We start from the raw sequence: 22,458 nt of genomic DNA on the forward strand, positions 1-22,458 counted from the left end.
GAAAATCTATCGAGCTCCAAACTAACAGTTTGTCGCTAAAAGTGACTATGAGCAGATTGTATTGGTTGAATAGTAAAGACTCAAATAGCCCACTCTGCTCGTTTCTACACAGGCCCTTAATCATGTTCTATCTGTAGAACAGCTCACTCATGTTTCTTAACTAATAGGTTCTCACAGAATAATATCACTAATGCTTATGATGCTCACACATGTATTCATGTCCCTTAAACACAGACCGCTATAGCTAAAAAATAATTTTTAATTTCAATGTCTTAAATGAGTGCGCTTTCTTTTTTTTAATTATTTGTAGTAAACGGTTGCTCAGTATAGCAGGAGTACAGATTATCAGATATCAAAGGGACTTCACCGCAAAATAAATCATCATAGTCATGACACTATCACCGTGAAACAGAGATAAACATTATGCAGATAGAACTGTTTCTGCACACATGAATGGATTTCTTGAACCTCCAGGTTCTACGCGAGGAGCCTCACCCCCGCCCTATACCTCAGATGCCTCTTTGTGTTTGGGACAATTGGCGCAGACTATCTCCCATTTCTTTGGGCAGCCCACCTCGGATAGACCGCCTGCTCTGTTTTTTGACACCAGCCTAAATTCGCCTCTGTCTGCAACCCGCAGGGTTCTCTCGGCCCTCAAGGATCAGGCAATATTTCCTAATCCATATTTTCTGATAATTAGGCCATGCCTCATCTCCGGATAAACAAAACTTGTGGAGTAATTTGACGAGGCAGAACTGGGCTTATATTGCCAGTTCTCTGGGGCTTTGTATAGCTCTGACCCACTAGTGATCCTCAAGAGGGCCTAGGTCTCCCTCCCACTTTTTATTAGGTGCACTTCCTAACAAGAAACCTTTGCGATGATTACCATGATTCTAGAAGCTACGTTTCTACATAAATATTCTTGTCCGAGAAAAAATCCATTTACTGCATCCAAAAGTCGGAAATGTGATCATCAACATCATTTTTTTATTGGTTCACATATGGAAACTATATAGCTTTTTTACATTATAATTACTGTTACTTATTCGTCAAATAAATCATTATTGCTTACCTGCTGTCAACTCTGGTAGGAAAGCTCTGCAATACAATAGGCAAGGACCCCCTCGCACCACCATTACCCACCCGTCGGAGACAGGACACCTACACACCTAAAAGAGCGCGCAAAAATAAAAAAAACTACGACAACTAAGTGACCTTTACTGTAAAAGATGGCTATTCTCCTAAATCCAAGCATATTCTTTCACTGGTAACAAGTTTCATCCAACCACTCTCATAGGGTTCTACTCTCAAGCATGTTAAAGAAAAAAGTATTTTCACTGATTTTTGGGAGTGTTCAAAAGTGTCTCATAAAAAATGTTCCTCTGCCTTTTCTGAATGCATGATAACATTGTGATAGATGGCAGCCCTATTAATTAAGTGTCCAAATCCAATATTGTCTTCTGGAGGAGAAGGTTTAGATGGATATATATGTGGGTCAGGAATATCTGGTACATCCTGTGGGTTTGGATACTCCCAGTCTGGTGAACTTGTTGGGTAGGGAAAAGGGTCATCTGGGTCTCTTCCTCCCCCCATGCTATACTCATCATCATCAACATCCTCAGGAGGTGTATGCGGTGGAGAATGAGGAGGAGAATTTGGAGGTGAAATGTTTAAAGGAAGAGGAGAAGAAGGAGATACAGAAGAAGGGTGCATAGGAGATGTGGCAGAGTCCTTCTTATTCTAATAGGCACTGAAGGTGTAGGTGCTGTATCGGACTTCCTCTTCCTGTTTGGTGTAGTGGAAACATGTCCCGTTTCTGGATCAATGTAGATCCTTTTTTGTAAAGGATCTGGTCGAAAAGCTCCTCTTCTTGAGGGACAGACATCGGCGCCGATTTTTTCGGTTCCGAACCGGTTTGTTTCTTGTCTTTAGCCGTAGGAGCTTATGTGGAGTCCTTTGGCGTAGTTTTCGGCACTGAAGATATTGTCTTTGGAGCCAAAGCCTGTTTCGTGGACTTGGAAGCAGGCTTTGTCTGTATTGGTATCGGCTTCGGAGTGGAAGGTGTTTTCTGGGCATTGGAAATAGGCTTAGTTGTTTTCGGAGCAGCTTTGTCTCTCAGAGTCGACGGTTTCGGAGTGTCTTTCGGAACCGGGACTTCTTTTGTTTCGGTGACGAGGGAGCAGATGGTATCGGCACATGCGGTTTGCTTGGTATGGAGCTACCGTAAGGCTTCATTATTTTCTTCGGAGCCTGGCTCGATGGCGGGGCTTTCAAAGTGTTTTTTCGGTCTCGACTGGGGCCCGCAGGCGGAGTGTTGACCTTTGCTTTAGATTTTGGTGTTTGGGCTGGGGTAGGGGCAGTGGTACTCACACGTTGACCCGAAGGTATGGAGTCATCTGAGTCATCTGCCTCGGATACGATCTGGAGATCATCAGAATCTTCTTCTTTTGGACGCATGGCCTTCGTCGAAGATATCCACCGGTTCTGGAGCTGATCTCTGCATATCGAGTTGACGGGCCCTCCGATCCCGAATGGTCTTTTTCGATCGAAAGGATGCACAGGCTGTGCAGCTGGATTCGTCGTGTTCTGGCGATAAACACAGGTTACAGACCTTGTGATGGTCACTGTGTGGAAATTTTGCTCCACACTCGGGGCATCTTTTGAATGGCGTCCTTTCCAGGACGTGTAGGCCTCACGCCGTGGGTAGGCCCAACGGTCTGCGTCTATGACCGGAATTGAGCTGATGAAGTCAAGTCGATGTTTATCAATATTGAAAGGTGTTTGTTGAAAAGTAGATTTCCTACCGGAGCGGAACAATTTCATCCGAACCCTGTGGCGGAAAAACCACAATCTAAGGATGGAGTCGATGCCCATGCGCACTATAGTCCAAGGAAGGAGTCACCTATCTTGTGACTACAAAGACTTCTTCCAAAGACGACAATAACATGCAATCATCCGAGCCCAACACCAGGTGGCGATCTAATGCACAGTGTGAGATCTGCAGCTCATATGCCTCGAACATACATATTTCACACGTGGATAAGAGATAATGTTTGGGGGTATGAATAAGGTCCGGACCATCCTATCCTGGTTCAGCAATACAAAAAAACAAACAAAAAAAAAACTTGCCTAAGGTTAACACCTTCATTTTCCTTTTTCACAAGATTTTATTAATAGAACGTGAAGAAAAAGAATATCTCCACTTTCTTTTGAATGAGGATATGAACAAGTTACTTATCTTCAGAAATGCTCTTTCTGTTCGATGCTCCAACTGCAGATTCCTCACCTTTACAATATCCCCAGGAGACAGACTCGATCCGTAAGATTTTTAGCATAGCTCCAGCGTGCCGGTAGGTGACCTCAATCAGGCTTCACGTCAAACCTGCTCTGCCCCGGAACAGACCGGAGACGCTGAGGTCATTTTCTTTTAAGCACTGTCCCTGCTCTTGTATGCAGAGCCCAAAAATGATTATTCTTGCTTATGGGCCGATCTCAAATTTGGGACCTTTTTAGAGGGAAGAGAGTCCATTTTAGAGAATGGGGAGGTGGGAGCCCGGAAAGCTATCAGCAGTTAAATAGTGTATTCATCAGAAAGGACATTACCGAAGGTATGTCACTTGTTCTTCTAATGGATACTTCTAACCACCGATTTCTCACTTTTTCAATAGATCCCAAAAAAGACCCTCACCTGTTGGTGGGCCTGTGAAAGAACTCATACCAAGAAGTCCAGCGAGACTGAACAACCAAATTACCCTTCCCTTAGGATTTTGGTTGTTAAGGCATTAATGCGCTGAAAGTGGCTTGACAAATATCCACATGACAACGCACTGATAGCCACCTTGGCCCTGGTCAAAGAGCATACGCCGATAGCAGCCTTGGGGGAATGGGCAGTCAATACTTCTGGAGGTTAGTTTTTGGTCAACGTGTAGCATGTCTTAATGCCGAGGACTATGCACCAGGACAAAGGACTTTTCTCCACTGCATTGCGCTACTTTGCCCCGGAGGACCTCAAAGAGATGAACACCCACCCAATGGTCTTTCATAATATCGACGTAAAAACTCATCGCTCTTCTGGGGTCCAAACAAGAGTCTTTAGTTTTTTTAGGGGGGAGGGAAGGCAAAGAGTACGAAGAGTGATGGACTGCTCAACGTGAAAGGGAGTCACAGCTTTCAATAGAAAGGCTATTTTGGTCCTCAGCACCAGTTTATCCAGAAAGGTGGCCTAAGGCAGCTGGACTGAAAGCCTGAAGCTCGTTCATGCAATGTGCTGGAATTATTGTAACGAGAAAGACGGTCTTCAGGGTCAGGATGTGGAAAAGTAAATTTTGCCATGTTCTGTGTCCCTACGTGTCCCCCATCTTATGTTATGTGTGCATGATTAATATGCATATGTATCCCCCATGTTTGATTAAAGACGCAATTACAGTTGTGTCCATCCCTAGTATGCCAGTTCCCAGTTCTCGTGAATACTACGAATATCAGGCCTATGTAAAGTTACGTTGCCACGTTTCTCAGTGTGCACGTTATTTCATTGTAAAGTCCCCGTTTCTAGGCCTCAAAAGGGCCCGGACACCAGATTCAGCTCTTGTCTCCTGAGCCCTCGCTGAGGAGCGATACAGCCCCCACCTGTATCCTCGACCCTTCACTTACTTCCTGCCTCACAGTGCCCGGCTCAGCCTGGCTCTGCCTACGAGTCTGCCAAGAGTATGTTATGATTCTAGTTATCAGTCCAGCCCTCCTTCTCTGCATTCCTAAGCTACTGAATCGCATCAATAGTTTCCGTCATTGTCTAGCCTTTACGTCTCCATGTAAGAGAAATACTGCATTTAATGGTCATTTAATATTCTTCATCACGCACTACATGTAGAATAATGCATGCTCCAGTCTTAGAGTCTGTTAGCCTCTCCCCTCCTGACTCTTAGTTTATATCAACATGTCCTCTAAACATTAGATACTAGATAGGATTTAGGTACATGTCGCCCTGACTCTCCAGACTTCAGTCTCTACTCCTAGCGCAGAGTTCATAGCCCCCAGCTTCTCCTAGTAACACGTCATTGTCAGTTTGCGCGCACCATTAGGTTAGAGGTCCCGGCTCCTTAGGTAGCCCCCTCCATGTTTCCGCCCCATTTATGACATATTCTGTTACGTTTACATCACATGTCCATGTATACGCCTCCTGTTACACCCACTTTCACCCTTATCTTTCGCGACTGCTATTGACCACACCCACTGCTCCGCCTACTGTATTCACTATAATGCAATTGTTTTAGTATATATATGTTGTACATTGTTATTAAAGTTAGCGCGCTCATTCCCTGTCCCCCCTGCAGGGCCCTGCCATCCTGTTCCCGTGCAGGTTGTCCTGTTCCTGTCCTTTATGCTGTATTAAACCTGCAAACTCCTACTACCTCGAATCTTGACTCTTATTTATTGAGCTATCTGTTATTGCTATGTCCAGTCAAACCTAGATCCGGTATTATTTATTTATATACCACATAATGGCGCCCGAACAGGGACTTGCCCTTTCCCCACGCGCCGGTGAAGCCACGCCGGCCCCCTGACCCTCTGCAGCCGTGACGGAACCATACCGTGCACGTGCAGATATTTCTGCTTCAAGTATCCCTCAGGCCCACGGAGGAGACGGAGGTGGCGGTCCAGCATCCAGACGAGGCGGTGGAGGAACGCGGCGAGTCCCGACCAGAGCCCAAGCCGAGAGTCCAAGGTCCGAGGTATCCGGAGGCCCACCCGTAACTGAAGTCCGAAGTTCGTCCGTCCGGCGTCAAAGCAGTCCAGTCCAGTCCGAGGCCTTCCGTTCTTGCTGCCCGGTGAGTACCGTTGCTGGGGTAGTATCTAGACAGGGTCAATCTAATTGTCTCTGGTCCGTGGGTTTTGGTGGTACACAGACCCAAAACGAAGTGTCCACTTCGGTGGATGCGGGTCCTGACGCGTCTCTTCATGAGACCGGTAAGTTTCGTACTGTTTTAGCAGTGCATCTAGTTTCTGTTCTAGTCAGTTCTGTTCTCGAGAAAATTCATGTATTCTGTTTTCAGTATTCCAGGTAGTATTCTGTTCGAACTGTTATTTTAAATGTTCATGTATTTTTAATGTCGTGGTATGAAAGTGGTGTAGTTATCGTGTTCATTGTGTATTGTATTGTGTCTAGATTACAGTTCAGTCATGCCCTTATTTTCTAAACTACGTCAGTTGAAAACTAGAAAAGGTCTGTTAGAAGAAGCAGTTCCTGTCCCGCCTAGGGACAGTCCAGGTCATTTTATGTATCAGAAGCATGGCATAAGTGCCATATTATATCTAGATTTATGGGTAGAGTACACCAAAGAGTTAGAAGAAAAGTATAGATGGCCTGTATCAGGCACATGGGATGCCGAGTGCATCATGCGATTAGAAGAAGCATTATGGAAAAAGAAAGCCAGACAGTCACAGAAAGATGCCATCGAGTTATGGCGCAAAGAATCTCATAAAAGAACCGAAAAAGAAATCAGAAAGTCAGAACTAAGTAGAGAATCCTTACGACGAGCCCAAGAAAGGGAACTAATCGAGATAGGTGAACGAGTTAAAACCGAACAGTCCGACAGACAGAGGAATGCCCTCATTAAGGGTATGTATCCTCTTCTTGCCGAGGGCTTGCCAAAAGCAACCCCGGAGGCATCCAGTAATTTTCCGCCACCCTTAGTTCCGACCAAGCTACGTCACAAACCGACCGCAGCTGATATTTTCATCTCGTCCTACTTGGACGACACAGTCCCAGAATATGCAAATCCTGTTCCGCCAGCTCCTGTAAATAATGTAAATCCTGCTCCTCCAGACACCGGAGTACCTGCCACGGTACCCCCGGTCCAGCCCACATTACAATTTCCCGCCGCGCCAGCACGAAGAGTATCAGTCGACGATTCTAGTTTAGGGGCCCCAGGAGGAGGTCCTCCTGGTACCCCGCCACCACACCAACGAGTAACGTTAGTCGAGTTACATGAAAGTGCGTTACAGCGTACGCCCAAATATAAGTCTGTTGCAGATATCCGACGAGCTCTTACTGAATGCCGCTATGATCCAGTTGCAGGTGATGATAGCACAGTTATATATTCCATCCGTGTAAGACGGGTGACCGGGTATTTGGATACCCTACCGAATATGAAAGAAGATCTAGACAGAATATATCGTTTCATCCGTACAGGGGATGATCCAGAAAGTATTGGCGAAGCCATGTCTCAAAGGAAAGCTGAGATCCAGCTCATGTTATTAAAGTTTCTGATTAATTGTTTAATAAGGGAACAAGATTCCCCGACCAAAGATCCGAGTGAAATGAGAATCCTGACAAGGTGGAGTGATAATATAGCCGAGGGTAAGCACAGAACCATCAGTAGTATAGAGAGTATGTACAAGAAAATTCGTAAAGAAATAATAAAGTTACACGAACAACGCAAAGCAGCACAAGTAAGCGAGAAAGAGAATGACTCTTCTACAGAAGAGGTAGAGGACGAGAATCCCGCCAGAATAGCGTATGTAGGTAGAACTAGACTTTCCGACCGACATTCACGTCTAGACTACAAGAAAACTGTTCCTCATCCAGCACCAGAACAAAGTTCCCTAGAACAAGTATTTCAAGCTACCGATCATATTCTGAAATCACGAATCGGTTACAGTGAATTAAGTACTATGCATGAACAAGAACTAGCCCGATCAGCAGTCCGATGGATTACTGATTCTACCACTTTTCCAGACGAAATAGTGGCACAAATGTTTCTGAAACTGCCCCCAGCCGAGCAACGACTGGTGGGTATGTATATGATCCAACACCTCATCACTCTGTATGAGGGTCAACACTCTGATCCAGGTCCGTTACATGATGTCCTGAACGAGTTACTCCAGTATAGATGGAAAGGTCTAGGTACCGATTTAATTAGTGTTATTCTAGAACAGCGCCACAAATATAGAACGTTCCAGAACCCGCATTTTGTTCATGTCTCACCTCCAGAAAGTAAACCGTTTTATATAGATAGACAGAATCCGTTACGAGAAGTGCACCCAGTCAGGACAGCAGATGGTGAAATGCAACGAGTATTTGTTTACACCCCGATTACAAAGATGGAACTCTTAGAGATGAAGAAATTAATTCCCTGTCATGACAAAGATCCAGCAGGGTTCCACCGAGAATTAAAAGACATGCTCCGTATGGGAGAATATACGTATCCAGATATTATTAAAATGCTAAAGGTCTTGTTGCCCGCAGGGGTATATGAAAAACTCAAGGAAAAAGAATGGGAGGTGGGAGAGAAAAAGATCGATTGGGCAGTTCTAGAAGCTGAAGATAAGATACGAGTACCAGGTACTGGTCTTGGAGAGAAATGTAAAGAATTACCAGAACTGTTAATACAAGTTTTGCCAAGATTGTTAGCCACTAAAAAGGAAGACTGGGATGCAATCTCAGCCTGTAAACAGAAACAAGACGAAGACACTAGTGATTTTTATTCTAGATTTGAAAAATGTTTTATTATAAACAGTGGCTTGAAGACGAGTAGCGAGTCATACCCTCATCTCTTTGTTACTAAATTAGTCGAGAATTCAAGTCCACAAGTTAAGAATCGAGTTTTGAAAGTCGAAAGTACATGGCAAGCTAGTACCCCGTCCCAGATGTTACAGATGCTTCAGTATCACCAGAATAGAATCAGAGAAGAGCAAGATCATGAAAGAAAACGTATGAAAGACACGAAAATGAAAGTACTAGTTGCACAATCTGTTCCACAAGACAGTCAGAAGAGGGGTACGAATCAAGCCAGTCATCCTGCAGTTCCCGTTAAAGGGACATGCAATTATTGTAAACAGCCAGGTCATTTTATAAACGAGTGTGCAGTTCTGAAACACAATATAGCTACTGGTAAGACTAAAGAAAGACCACGTCCGCCTAGACAAGAACAAGTTTCACAGACTTCTCAGCCACAGAATGCACAACAGACAGTTCCAGCACCGCAGCCTATTGCTGCAACACAGCATGTTACACAGCAGATGTACCAGTATGCACAGTCCGAGTATCCAGAGTATCAGCCATATTCATGAAACAGCCTAGAGAGGGAGGTAGGCTTGCCTCTCATCGAGATACCTGTAGATCAAGAAGGTCCCTATGTTCATAGTCAAGTACTAGGGAAAGACAGAAAGTTTCTGATTGATACAGGGGCAAGTAGGACCACCATTAGTCACGCCGAAGTTCCAGGGGCTCCGCTCTCAGGCTCTAGAAATGTTTCCCTTGGATTTTCAGGAAAGCCTATTGTAAACGAGATATCTAAACCAGTTACTCTAGAAGTAGGTCCATTGTCCCGCACTACCGATCTGTTACTTACGAAGTCATGTCCAGAAAATTTGTTAGGCATTAAGACACTGAAAGAATTAGGTGCAGTTATTTGCTGCTCCCCAGAAGGAATACGCTTGTTTCTACGTGACTTCAAGGGTCACTATGTATTACGAGATTTTGATCCGAGATTGTCTAATGTTCCGCAGCATCTATGGGCGCACGGTCCAACTGATGTAGGTTATATGCAAATCACACCCCATCGTGTGACTCTAAAGCCAGGTGTAGTGTTACCACGAATCAGACAGTACAGATTGCCACCTGAGGCTGTAACAGCCTTATCCAAAATTATTGACGAGCTCATCGCTCAAGGAGTAGTTGTAGAAACTGACTCCAATGTATGTAATTCTCCGATCATTCCAGTCATGAAACGTACTGATCCAAATGCACCCCCAGTATATCGATTAGTGATTGACCTTCGAGAACTCAATAAATGTATTATTCCCCAGTACCCAGTTGTCCCAGATATCTCTTCCCTATTGACAGCCATTGATTCCGAAGCCTCATTTTTTTACAGTCATAGACCTCAAGAACGCGTTTTTCAGTGTCCCCATTCATCCAGACAGCCAGTTTCTTTTCGGATTTTGTTTAAATGGAAGGAGCTATAAATTTACACGAGCTCCTCAAGGTTTCACAGAAAGTCCTAGTATTTACAGTCAAGCACTTAAGAGACAACTAGACAACATTCACATGCCAACTGACACTGCCCTGCTCCAGTATGTCGATGATCTACTGATCACAGCCCGTTCTGAACGTGCTTGCGAGCGAGCATCACTTACAGTCTTGTATTTCCTTGCCGAGATGGGGCACAAGGTGTCCCCTTCGAAGCTTCAATTCTGTGTCCAGCAAGTGATCTACTTAGGCCACTTACTGTCCAAGAGGGGTAGGCAGTTGACACCTGACCGTATCCAGTTAATAGCGAGTCTTCCTCAGCCCAAGACCCAGAAGGAGGTACGTGCTTTTATCGGCCTTACTTCTTATTGCAGACAATGGATTCCTCAGTATGCATTTCTAGCTAAGCCACTGATACAGTTAACGACACAGGAGGCAGCCGTATCGACTGTCCTCCCTTGGACATCTGAACATACACTTAGTTTCAATGAGTTAAAGAAAGCCTTATGCCAAGCTCCTGTTCTAGCTACACCGAACTACAGTAAGCCTTTTACACTTTTCGTCACAGAACGTGAAGGTACAGCATTATCCGTTCTCACACAAGATCAAGCAGGACAATACAAGCCCTGTGCTTATTTTTCGAGCACACTAGATCCTGTAGCCCAGGCTCTGCCTGCGTGCCTCAAGTCAGTTGCAGCCACAGCACTAGCTATCAGACAAAGTGATTCCATAGTATTAGGACATTCCTTGACAGTACAAGTTCCACACTCCGTGGAAGTTCTTTTACATCTAACACAGACTCAGCACTTGACAATTGCACGTTTAACAGGTTATGAATTGACACTGTTCCAGCCACACATAGAAATCAGACGCTGCAACGTTCTAAATCCTGCTACACTATTACCGTCAGTTAATTCAAATCCTGCCACACACGACTTTGTGGAAGTAGTTAACACTATGACAAAGCCAAGACAAGATCTGACAGATATTCCATTACCAGATCCCGACCTGACACTTTATGTGGATGGTTCATGTATGAGAACAAGTACAGGAGAACTAGTAGCCGCGTATGCAGTGACTACTGACACTGAAGTTATAGAAACACACCGTATTGACACCCTGTCTGCTCAAGCAGCAGAGCTAGTTGCTCTGACCCAAGCCTGCATACACGCCAAGAAACTGAAAGTCAATGTTTACACAGATTCACGCTACGCATTTGGAGTTGTACACGACTTTGGAGTGCTCTGGCAGGAGAGAGGTTTCATGACTTCTCATGGAACCAAGATTCAGCATGGTCTCCTTATTCAAGCTCTGTTGGATGCCATACATTTACCGACATCTATTGCTATCATGAAATGCAAAGCACATACGAAAGTTACTGACACTATTTCTCAAGGTAATGATCTAGCAGATCGCACAGCCAAGCTTACAGCACAGACTCCAGACATTCCAGTTAATCCGACACAGACACATACTCCAGATCCGACTACATGTATGACAGTTAAGGACCCTACTCAAGATGTCATAGATATCCAGTTACATGCTACTCCCGATGAAATCAAGAAATGGTCCGAACAAGGAGGGGTCCAGACAGATCAGGGATGGGTAACGAAGGGAAAAGCCACATGGTTTCTCCCCGACTCTATGGTTCAAGTCATTATCAATACCGCACATAGTCCAGCACATTTAGGAGAAAAAGCTATGTTAGACAGTATCCAGAACATTTGGTTCAACAAGCATTTACGAGCTGCAGCCAAGCAGAAGGTCCGTACCTGTATGATATGTTGCCAGTTTAATCCAGGTAAAAGTGTCCCGGTGGAACAAGGTGGATTCCAGCCCCCTGACCACCCTTTTGAAGTCCTCCAAATGGATTATATTCAGATGGAGCGATGTCGAGGTTTCAAGTATGTCCTTGTAGTTGTATGCGCTTTGTCCAGGTGGACAGAGGCATATCCAGTTCCAGATTACACAGCCGCGACCACTGCCAAGCAGTTGGTTCGTGAATTCTTCCCCCGCTATGGACTCCCTAGGGTCGTGTATTCTGATAACGGCCAGCCATTCTCATCTGAGCTCATGAAACACGTTTCCCTGTTGTTAGGGTACCAGTGGAAGTTCCATTGTGTACGCCATCCTGAAGCAGCCGGTCTAGTAGAGAGACATAATCAGACCCTGAAAATCCGCATCGCCAAAGTATGTAAAGAGAAAGGTGTGGACTGGCTAGTAGCTCTGCCAGTCGCTTTGTTTTATATGCGCATGGTCGCACATTCCAGATCAGGTCTGTCCCCGTACGAGGTCGTATTCGGCCGCCCCCCTAATATGTGGGGTACACCTAGACCCCGAAGTATTACAGATGTTTCAAGTAATATGCTGACAGATTACCTAGCTTCCTTGATGTCTGCCCTACACTCTTATCGTTCACAGGTTGCCGCCGCATTTCCAGACAATACCGAGGTGGCACCGCATGAAATCGTTCCCGGATGCATGGTTCTTGTCCGGAACTTTGATCGTTCAAGTCCGCTGGAGCCCCGCTGGAAGGAGCCAAAACAGGTCCTCCTGGCCACCCGTACTGCCGTCAAGCTGGAAGACAGGAAGGGCTGGGTCCACCTGTCTCATGTGAAAAGATTTTACGGACTAAAGACTGTTTCAAAGAACATTTCCGAGGATTTTAAGGATTGCCAAAGTACTATTCTCAAGGACTGTCCCGCAAAAGACAATGATACAGATCCCTCCCTGTTAGAGAAAACTCCGCAGCAGGAGTATAAGAAAAAATTAAGGTCTAGTAAAATAAGTCAGCCAGTTTGATTGTCTAAGTCCTCCCCTAGGTGAAACGGTTAGACCGGTTTCTGACATGTATAAAATAGACCCCCACAGAGAGAGAGTTAGTGAGAACTCTAAAAGTTGCACTATTATTTTATGTTTTCTGCTATATTTCAGCCTTATGATTACCTGCATAAGTTATGCATTTTATTTGTGTTTTCCAGTTTCTAATGTAAATAAGTCTGCTAATGCTACAGTAGAGCACACGTTTAGTGATCTGCCTCCTCATGAACTTTATCGTCTTGCTATGCGTAATAATTCCTTTATCCGCATGTTACATTATTCACACCAGACCAGCAATGCCACTAATTGTTGGGTGTGTGGTCGACTCCCCCCTTTCCAGACACCGAAGGGAGTTCTGCCACTCTTTCCTTATCCATTTTCACATAACGGTTCATGTGGAGCATGGTCCACGTTAACGTCATCCTCAACAGATATGTCTTTTCTTAACAGTACATGTTTCCCAGACAAGCAAGGTCTTCCCCACAGAACAGGGTTAGATCTAGAAAATGAAGTTTATAATTTAGGTAATTATTCTTCGAATTTCATGGTCCTGAATGTTCAGTCTGATACTACTCCAGACTTACCTGCTATGTCAGTATTACCAGTCAAAGGTGAATTATGTGTCCGAAATAATGGTTCCGTACATGTAGGACATAGCGATTGTACTACTATTGTCAAGTATAGTGACAGTAGGAAATCTATTTTCAAAGCTTCACGTCATTCTTATTTTGTTTGTGGTCAGACCGCATATGTTCGTCTGCCCCTCGATTGGGAGGGAACCTGTTACATTGCCTTCCTACTGCCACCAGTTTTTCTAGCCCCACCTGACTACCATAGGAATTCCCACCTAGTACATACTAGACACAAGAGAGACCTCCCGATTGTCGATTATACTGAAACTGCTCTAGAACAATATATAGATATCAATAAAGGTGTCTTCCCCTATTTAGGTACTGTCGTGAATAGTAAACTGATACGTAGATTAACGAGAACCCTCGAAGCAGTAGTGATTGAGACTACTTCTGCTCTAGGTAACTTAACCGAAGAGCAATCCTTTATGAGAATTGTCGTGCTCCAGAATCGTCTCGTCCTTGACGTCATACTGGCCGATAGGGGCGGGGCATGTAGAGTCATCGGATCTAGTTGCTGCATTTTCATTCCTAATAACGCGCCGTCTGTTTATTCAGCTATAACCAGACTCCATAATATTGCCCATATGTTACACCAAGATCCAGGCACCTGGACATGGTCCGGTTGGTTCTGGAATATAATTTCCGCCTGGGGATGGAAAGTATTGTCATTTCTGGGTATTGCAGTAGCGATCATATTCAGTTGCTGCCTCTGTTTACAATGTGGCCCTGCGATTTGCGGCATTTGTGCTACCTCTTGTATGCCTAGTCCCAAGTCCCGTTCTAAATCCCGTTCCAAGACAATTCGAGACGAGCAAATGATACTGTATGAAATGATAGATGGTATCATGAATATTGATGTTTCCTGATGGAAACGTAGTGACAAGGAGGGAATGTGGAAAAGTAAATTTTGCCATGTTCTGTGTCCCTACGTGTCCCCCATCTTATGTTATGTGTGCATGATTAATATGCATATGTATCCCCCATGTTTGATTAAAGACGCAATTACAGTTGTGTCCATCCCTAGTATGCCAGTTCCCAGTTCTCGTGAATACTACGAATATCAGGCCTATGTAAAGTTACGTTGCCACGTTTCTCAGTGTGCACGTTATTTCATTGTAAAGTCCCCGTTTCTAGGCCTCAAAAGGGCCCGGACACCAGATTCAGCTCCTGTCTCCTGAGCCCTCGCTGAGGAGCGATACAGCCCCCACCTGTATCCTCGACCCTTCACTTACTTCCTGCCTCACAGTGCCCGGCTCAGCCTGGCTCTGCCTACGAGTCTGCCAAGAGTATGTTATGATTCTAGTTATCAGTCCAGCCCTCCTTCTCTGCATTCCTAAGCTACTGAATCGCATCAATAGTTTCCGTCATTGTCTAGCCTTTACGTCTCCATGTAAGAGAAATACTGCATTTAATGGTCATTTAATATTCTTCATCACGCACTACATGTAGAATAATGCATGCTCCAGTCTTAGAGTCTGTTAGCCTCTCCCCTCCTGACTCTTAGTTTATATCAACATGTCCTCTAAACATTAGATACTAGATAGGATTTAGGTACATGTCGCCCTGACTCTCCAGACTTCAGTCTCTACTCCTAGCGCAGAGTTCATAGCCCCCAGCTTCTCCTAGTAACACGTCATTGTCAGTTTGCGCGCACCATTAGGTTAGAGGTCCCGGCTCCTTAGGTAGCCCCCTCCATGTTTCCGCCCCATTTATGACATATTCTGTTACGTTTACATCACATGTCCATGTATACGCCTCCTGTTACACCCACTTTCACCCTTATCTTTCGCGACTGCTATTGACCACACCCACTGCTCCGCCTACTGTATTCACTATAATGCAATTGTTTTAGTATATATATGTTGTACATTGTTATTAAAGTTAGCGCGCTCATTCCCTGTCCCCCCTGCAGGGCCCTGCCATCCTGTTCCCGTGCAGGTTGTCCTGTTCCTGTCCTTTATGCTGTATTAAACCTGCAAACTCCTACTACCTCGAATCTTGACTCTTATTTATTGAGCTATCTGTTATTGCTATGTCCAGTCAAACCTAGATCCGGTATTATTTATTTATATACCACAAGGAGACAGAGGACAGCTGTGCAACTGCTCAAAATGGGTACAGATAAGAACAGTACGAACCAGGCAATTCATTGGCAGAGGGAGAAGTTTGTGTAAACTGCACATTTCTCTGCACAAAGATATTACAAAATTAGAACAGACGCGTCAGAAGGTGAACCGCTGCAGTTTTTAATTTCACTTTTCCCCCCCCCCTTAATTTCACCTTCTTACAAGAGAAACAAACTTGGAGGAAGAAGCTCCACCAAAGCCAAGAGGACAGTCATGCAGCTGATCCCCCTAAATGTACGACGTGAAGGCCACTTCACAGAAGTAGATTAAAATTCTATCCAATGGAGGGATCATGATTGTGTCTGTCAAAAGGGATATCACTTGGCCTTCCTAGATAACACTGCAAATTAGCAGGTCTCACTGCAGATCAAAACACAAAGCACCTCCCCCTCTGCCTGTCTTGTCAACATGACTGAGTGACATGAAGCGGACATACTCAAATTACACTTGAGTGAAGGATCTCAAATGTTAAATAATAATATTTTGCTCTACATAAATTAATTGCATCATGTACTGGACATCTCACACATCTCTAGGCTGGAAGACTACATGTACCAGTGCTACAGTGCGATTGAAGTAACAAGTGGTGGCAAGGGGGTTTGTAATCAAGATGTTCGCCCCATACAAAAAGTTTATTTGGAGGCTGAGGTCAGTGCTGACAAATGGGATGAACGGCGAAGCAGTTTGGTATTTCGCAATAGGAGAGATGTTTTTTGTGGGCTTTGTGAGTGCAAACACAAGGGTTAAATTCCGGAACGGGTGGGAGGCAGGGCATTTCAGTGGAGTGATGGGCATGAAACCAGCATGAGCCCTAAGACAATGGTGAGGGGCCTGTGCAATTTAACGGGGTTTGGTTTGAATTTTGAGAGTGCAGTGTCACTAAGGCGCTCGACCTCGGACCTGGGGATCTGGGTTCGAGTCTCGGTAACGACGCCAAAAACCCCCTGTGATTCTGGGCAAATCACTTAATCTCCCCGTGCCTAAAATGAATCCGTGTCCTCATGTAACGTAACTGGTGCTATGTAAAGCGCTCTGATAACTGATTCGGTTCGGTTCTAGTTCGCGCTATATAAAATTCTACAAAATAAAAAAACCAAAAAAAAAACCATGGAGGTGTAAAGGCTAGGGAAAGTAATTTATGTAAGGTCACTTGCCAATAGTTGAAATGTAAAACGTTTGTTTTCATTGTTTTTATTAGATGACACGTGATTAAAAAACGCTTTATTAAAAAAAGTATTCAGTTATTCAAACAAAGATTTTTTAATCCTCTTTGATAGACAAACTTTTTTGCAAAATAAAAGAGTGTTTTGAATGTCATTTAAAGCTGTACAGAATAAACACAAGGCGGTATGGATTCCTGCATCTATCAATTGATCTCAACAGCAAATTTTTACTATACCAGAAAAATGCTTGTTGCAAATACAAAGAAGCCCTCTCAGTGAGTTACCAGGTACTTACTTTGTGTTGAAAAACATAAGTGTTGTGAGAAGGGTGGCTGGGGAGTGAGCGCCTAGCTGCTTGCATTCCCATAACATCTCTTCTGTTACATGACTGGGAATTATATAGCCTGTAAAAATGAAGCATAGGTTATCAAAGGTACAAGTACATGAAGAGGTTTACAACCACATCCCTTGATACACCAAGAGACCGCAAAAGCAGAGGTGTCAGCGCTCTATGTACTGACAAATTTGCGTGGGGGTGTGGATTAGGATTCTTACCTCGACCAGCTCTTTGAAAAGGTGCAGGGCAATTGATATAATTTGTTTAAAAGCAAATGTACAGATTCTAACCAATAATCAAAATTAACACTTGTTTGCACAGACAAAAACAGAGTAGTTACCAAGATTGGTGATACGTGGCTGAAATTCTTTTAGCACTTCATGGAACCATTCTGTGAACTTTACGTAGTAAGGATCGGAGAAGATGTCATCTACTCGCCCATTTTCAGAAAGGTACTGTGAGAGAGGAAAGAAAAGCCAAAAGGTTATACACTGACTACCTAACGACCAAGTTACTTATCTTTGACAAATCTATCTCTAGTGGAAAAACTAACTGCACATACCTCACTTTTAGAATATCCTCAGGCAGCAGACTTGATCTAGAGGACTTTTCAGCCCAGCCTCTGTGTGCCAATAGGTAGTGTCATTGGCTTTAGCATCGCCTCTATTCAACCTCAAAGTGACGACTGGAGCCACAAATGGGTACCACCAAACATGTGTGGACGCGAGTTTCTTTCTTGACAGTCTGTGCCCTCGGACATGGATCCCAAAAACGGATTGTTTTTGCCAGTGTGCAGCTTACTTATCTGGGGCATTTTTAGATGGAAAAACAGTCCATTCCACAGAACAGGGAGATGGGATGGTGGTGAGGAATCTGCAGTTAGTGAGAGTATTCACAAGAAAGAGCATTACCAAAGTTAAGTAACTTGTTCTTCTGAAGGCTACTTCTAACGGCAGATTCCTCACCTTTAGATTCCATGTCCAAGGCGTATCTCTCAGGTGGTCGATCTCTAATGACTCGGACCAAAATGTCCAGCAGGACCGAACATCCCTTCCGGTCGTACATGGCTGTCCACGCAGTAGTGCACTGTGAACATCTGCACCAATGTCCATGTTGCAGCCTTACAAATGTTCGATACAGGCACTCTGCGTGCCAACTGAGCCTTGGCCCTGGAGGAATGGGCTTTCAACCCTTCTTTAGGCTTCTTTTTGGCAATCACTGTGCAGATCTTAATACAGAGGAGTAACCACCCGGACAAACTCGGTTTCTGTATTGTCCTGCCTTTGCTTGCTGCAGGGAACCCTACAAAGAGTTCATTGCCCACCCGATGGCTTTGGCGCGATAAATGTAACGGCCGAGTGCTCTTTTGTGGTCCAAACAATGGAGTCTACATTCCTCTTTCGAGGGGTGAGGTAGAAGAAAGAATGCTGGGAGAATGATGGACTGTCCAGCGTGAAAGGAAGTCACAAGTTTGGGGAGAAAGGCCGCTTTATAGTTAACTGCACCAGTTTGTCTGTACAGCTGGTAGTATAGGGCGGTTGGACTAACAGAACTTAAAGCCCACTGAAGTGATTGGCTGGGGTTATCGCCATGAGAAAGGCCCCATTCATGGTCAGGAGACCTAGGGAACAGCTGCGCAACGCTCAAAAGGAGTACACAACAAAACTAAGCGCAAAATAACAACCCCACTTTGGCAGAACCAACGTTTTAAGACTGAACATGTGGAACAACCTTTGAGAAAATGCATCATAACAGGTGATGTGAACAGAGATAGCTGGGTTCGGCAAATACACATTAAACAGTGCCTGCAGCAAGTCCTTCCTAGGTAAAAACAGAACAAACAATAACACACCTGAAGGTTTAACTCGCAATAGCTCATTTTACAGGTGCCACACCAAGCTGCAAATTTGCACCAGCATTCGGCATAAATCGATTCAGTAGAAGAACGCCTAGCCGCCAGGTAGATATCCACTACTTCGGGATATAGATCGGATGCAATCAAGTGCTGCTGCTTTATCTCCTGGAATGGAGGTGTAAATTGAGCAGGAGCAGGCCCTGGTTCAAGATCCTGCCCTGCAACAAAAGAACTGCCCGATGTGGCAGCCTGATAGGAGGACAGATGCTCATGCCCACACGTTTTGAGTACCACATTCTCCACACAACTTGGGCCAGTTCGTGATCTTGTACAGACCCCGGGGAAAGAAAGGTATACAGAAGTCCCATGCTCCACTCTAGATGGAATGTGTCTCAGAGAGCCTTCTTGGAACTTCAACCTGCAAAAGTGTTGACACTGGTTCTTGGCAGTGGCAATGAGCTCGAGCCGGGGCATTCTCCTTTGCTGGAAGACTCCCTGCACCACCTCCTGGCGTAGCGGTCATTCGTGATCCGCTGTCACCGGCTTTCATCTGTCCTGACATTCAAAGATCCTGCCAGGTGGTGTACTATCAGGAAGATGCAATGACAATTCAGCCAGGACCAGAGGTGCAAGGCATCTTGGCACAGAGCACACTGAGCCCTTCTAGTTGTAATACCACATGGTGGTGTTGTTGCCCTAAGAGCCTGTAACAGCCTTCCGTTGAACAGCAGATAAACCTTCACAGCCAAGTGAATGGCCCACAACTCCAACAAGTTGATGTGGAGACAGGTCTCAGCCAAAAACCAGAGATCCTTTGATCTCCATCTCTACCAGATTACACCTTCCTTATGCAGCAGTGATTCATGTGTCGCCATGGCCGTCGAGTAGCCACCTATGCAGATATTTAGCAGTCTCCTCCGAAACCTAGATGGAATCTTACAGGTTCCATTGGGGCTGGGCCCACTAAAACTTCATATCAGACTGCAGTGCCCGCATAGGACTTCCAGCATGGTCGACAAGCAGAATGTAGGAGGACAATAGTCCAAGACGCCTCGCACTGAGACCCAGGACCAAGGTTGAAGCTTCACGATCACAGCCCGAATGTCTTGAACTTGTTCTAAAGGGAAGGCCCAAAAGTGCACCAATATCCAAGATGACTCCAATGAAAGAGAGCCTTTGCGGAGGAGTCTGGCGTGACTTCGACACACTGATTATGAAGCCCAAAAATGTAAGGAGGGTCATGGTTATCTGGAGGTGGGCCACGTCTGACACAGGAGAGCTTACCTTCAAAAGCTGTGGTCAAGGTAGTAGGAAGACTGGTATTCCCAACCGTCAAAGGTTTTTTGCAGACATCACGATTACCTTTGTGAACACCCGAGGGGCACTGCTGAGGCTAAAAGAGAGCATGGCAAATCGAAAATGCTTGTGGCTTCCCTTGAACCACAGGTAGAGGCTCAGGGCCTGCACGACAGGAACATGCAAGTAGGGATCCGGCAGGCTTAACTCCTGCATCCAGTCTCCTGGATCCAGTTGAGCCAGAACCTGGGCACCGTAAGCAAACTGAAAGTGTCCTTCAGCAGGGAGAAATTCGATGATCTGGGTGAAGGCCTCTGCCTTTTTTCTGCACTAGGAAATACTGGGAACAACATACAAAAGAGCCTGAACCTTCACCAGGAAAACAGACAATTTGTCTCCCCAAAGACTCTCTGATATAGGTGAAAGAGACCGGGGGAGGTAAGGAATGGCAGGGCATAGCCCCATTGGACTATCTGCAGGACCCACCTGTTGGCTTTAATGGCTTGTCGCCCTTGGTGAAAATAAGTGATAATGCCTCAAATGGGCTTTACAATCGAGAACGGTTTGGAAGCTGCTACCAGAAGGGCTGAGATGGTCGCTGCTCTTGCTGGCCTGAACAGCTGTCTGTTGGATCCACTATCCTGATTCAAACAGGACAGGGTGGCCTGCTGGGGCAGCAGTTCTTGATGTCTGAATGAGAAACCCTTAGAATACTTCGAAAGGGGTACAACTGTTGGAGATATTGCCTTGCCGGAGTGGAGGGACAGTAATAGCTCTAGTCTCTTTAAAGCACTCGAGGGCAGAGTCTACTTTCTCATCAAAGAGGCTAAACTCGTCAAAAGGCATTTCCATGAGTGTTGTCTCAACATGTAATGTATAGCGACCTGTTACTCAAAGAGTATCCTGGCGCTCTGCACCGCAAACATCTCCAGAGAAGCATGTGGATCTCCTCTACATGTGGTGCCTGATCACCACTATGGTTCAGACTGCTCTGCATATGCAGTCTGTTGTGTCTAGGTCTGACTGGCTGATGTATTTTTCCACATCCTGGCCACCTTGAATGGTCTGTGCCAAATTAGTGCAAAACTGTCCTGGGGCTGCTAGTAACATCTCAGAGACCAAGTGCCATAATGCACGGGAGTACCTTTCCAACAAATAGCTGGCATTAATCAATATAAGTGCAAGGCTAGTGGACCAAAACATTCTCTGCCCAAAAGCCTCAACTCTCCTTCATCTCTTTCCTGGGTGCCTGGGGTGTGCAGGGATAAAAGAGTTAACCCAGCTAATGGAGGCCTGTACTACCAGGCTCTCAGAAGTAGGTGGCTACACTAAGAAGGCAGAGTCACACGGAGCAGGTCTGTAACGATGTGTCACCTGTCTGTTTATGGATGGGCAAGAGCAGATTTTTTTCAAGAGCCTATGATTATGTCGGCCAAGGCCTTGTTGAACGGTAGAAAAGGTTCAGATGAGGAATGCCCAAGTTATTGCACTTCCATGAAGACACTGGTCTTTGCCTCAAAGTAAAGGAATTGTACATCCAAGACTTTAGCCGCCGTCTAATGACAAGGCAAATGAAGCAGAGACTTTTGTGGAAGGGCCAGGAGTGTATACCAGCCTCATATTAGGGGAAGTGTCCAGCCCACTTGCCTCTTTCTTGTAGGTTCATATAAATACAGTCATCTTCATATTGTGGGGAAAATTCATCACCACCAAAAGCTGGTCTGCTCTGGTCAGAGTCCGATTCAAACAGTTGTTGGCACACTGGAGGACAACTCCCATGCAAAGTCACAGTTCAATCAGTCAGAATGTATGGGGTGGCCAGGCAAGTAGAGACTGAGCGTGAGCGAGGCTTTGGCTGAAGTTTAGAGGACCTCCTCTGCAGTCGAACCGGCACCATTCAGCCTGGATCATGGTGCCAGGCATGGAGTCTGCTCCGGAGTAGAAGCTGATCCTGAAGCAGGGTCAGGAGGTACCAACGGCGAAGAGAGTGGAAAATTGAATACTGGGATGAGGCCCGCTTGGACTTCTTGAATTACTTTTTGCGTTTAGATTTACCATAACACTTGGATCGCGTTGACTACCTATTGAGGGACTAGTCACAAGAGCTGGGACAAGTCTGTGCCCTTGACTATGCGGTGGCACCCCCTTAAACAAATTCGGTCAGTGCTCGCTGACATACAAAATGGCTTTGAGGAACCAGATCACTTTTGGGTGCATCAGGATACACTCCTTGCCCAACTTTGAGTTGTAGCCCGACCA

The 22,458-nt window shown here is 45.2% G+C and overlaps 1 protein-coding gene across 6 annotated transcripts in view; it reads right to left on the reverse strand.

Moving 5' to 3' along the window:
- QRICH1 (glutamine rich 1) overlaps window positions 1-22,458 on the reverse strand; it is a 190,136-nt gene that overhangs the window by 17,106 nt on the left and 150,572 nt on the right. For all 6 annotated transcript variants that reach the window (XM_078661804.1, XM_078661803.1, XM_078661808.1 and 3 more), the window contains 2 exons: window positions 17,389-17,503; window positions 17,007-17,115 (listed from right to left, as the gene is read on the reverse strand). In XM_078661804.1, the coding sequence (XP_078517930.1) occupies window positions 17,007-17,115; window positions 17,389-17,503 (224 nt within the window). The remainder of the gene's footprint in view (window positions 1-17,006; window positions 17,116-17,388; window positions 17,504-22,458) is intronic.

The sequence above is a fragment of the Lissotriton helveticus genome, chromosome 9, assembly GCF_964261635.1.
Source record: "Lissotriton helveticus chromosome 9, aLisHel1.1, whole genome shotgun sequence".
NCBI classification, from domain to species: Eukaryota; Metazoa; Chordata; class Amphibia; order Caudata; family Salamandridae; genus Lissotriton; species Lissotriton helveticus.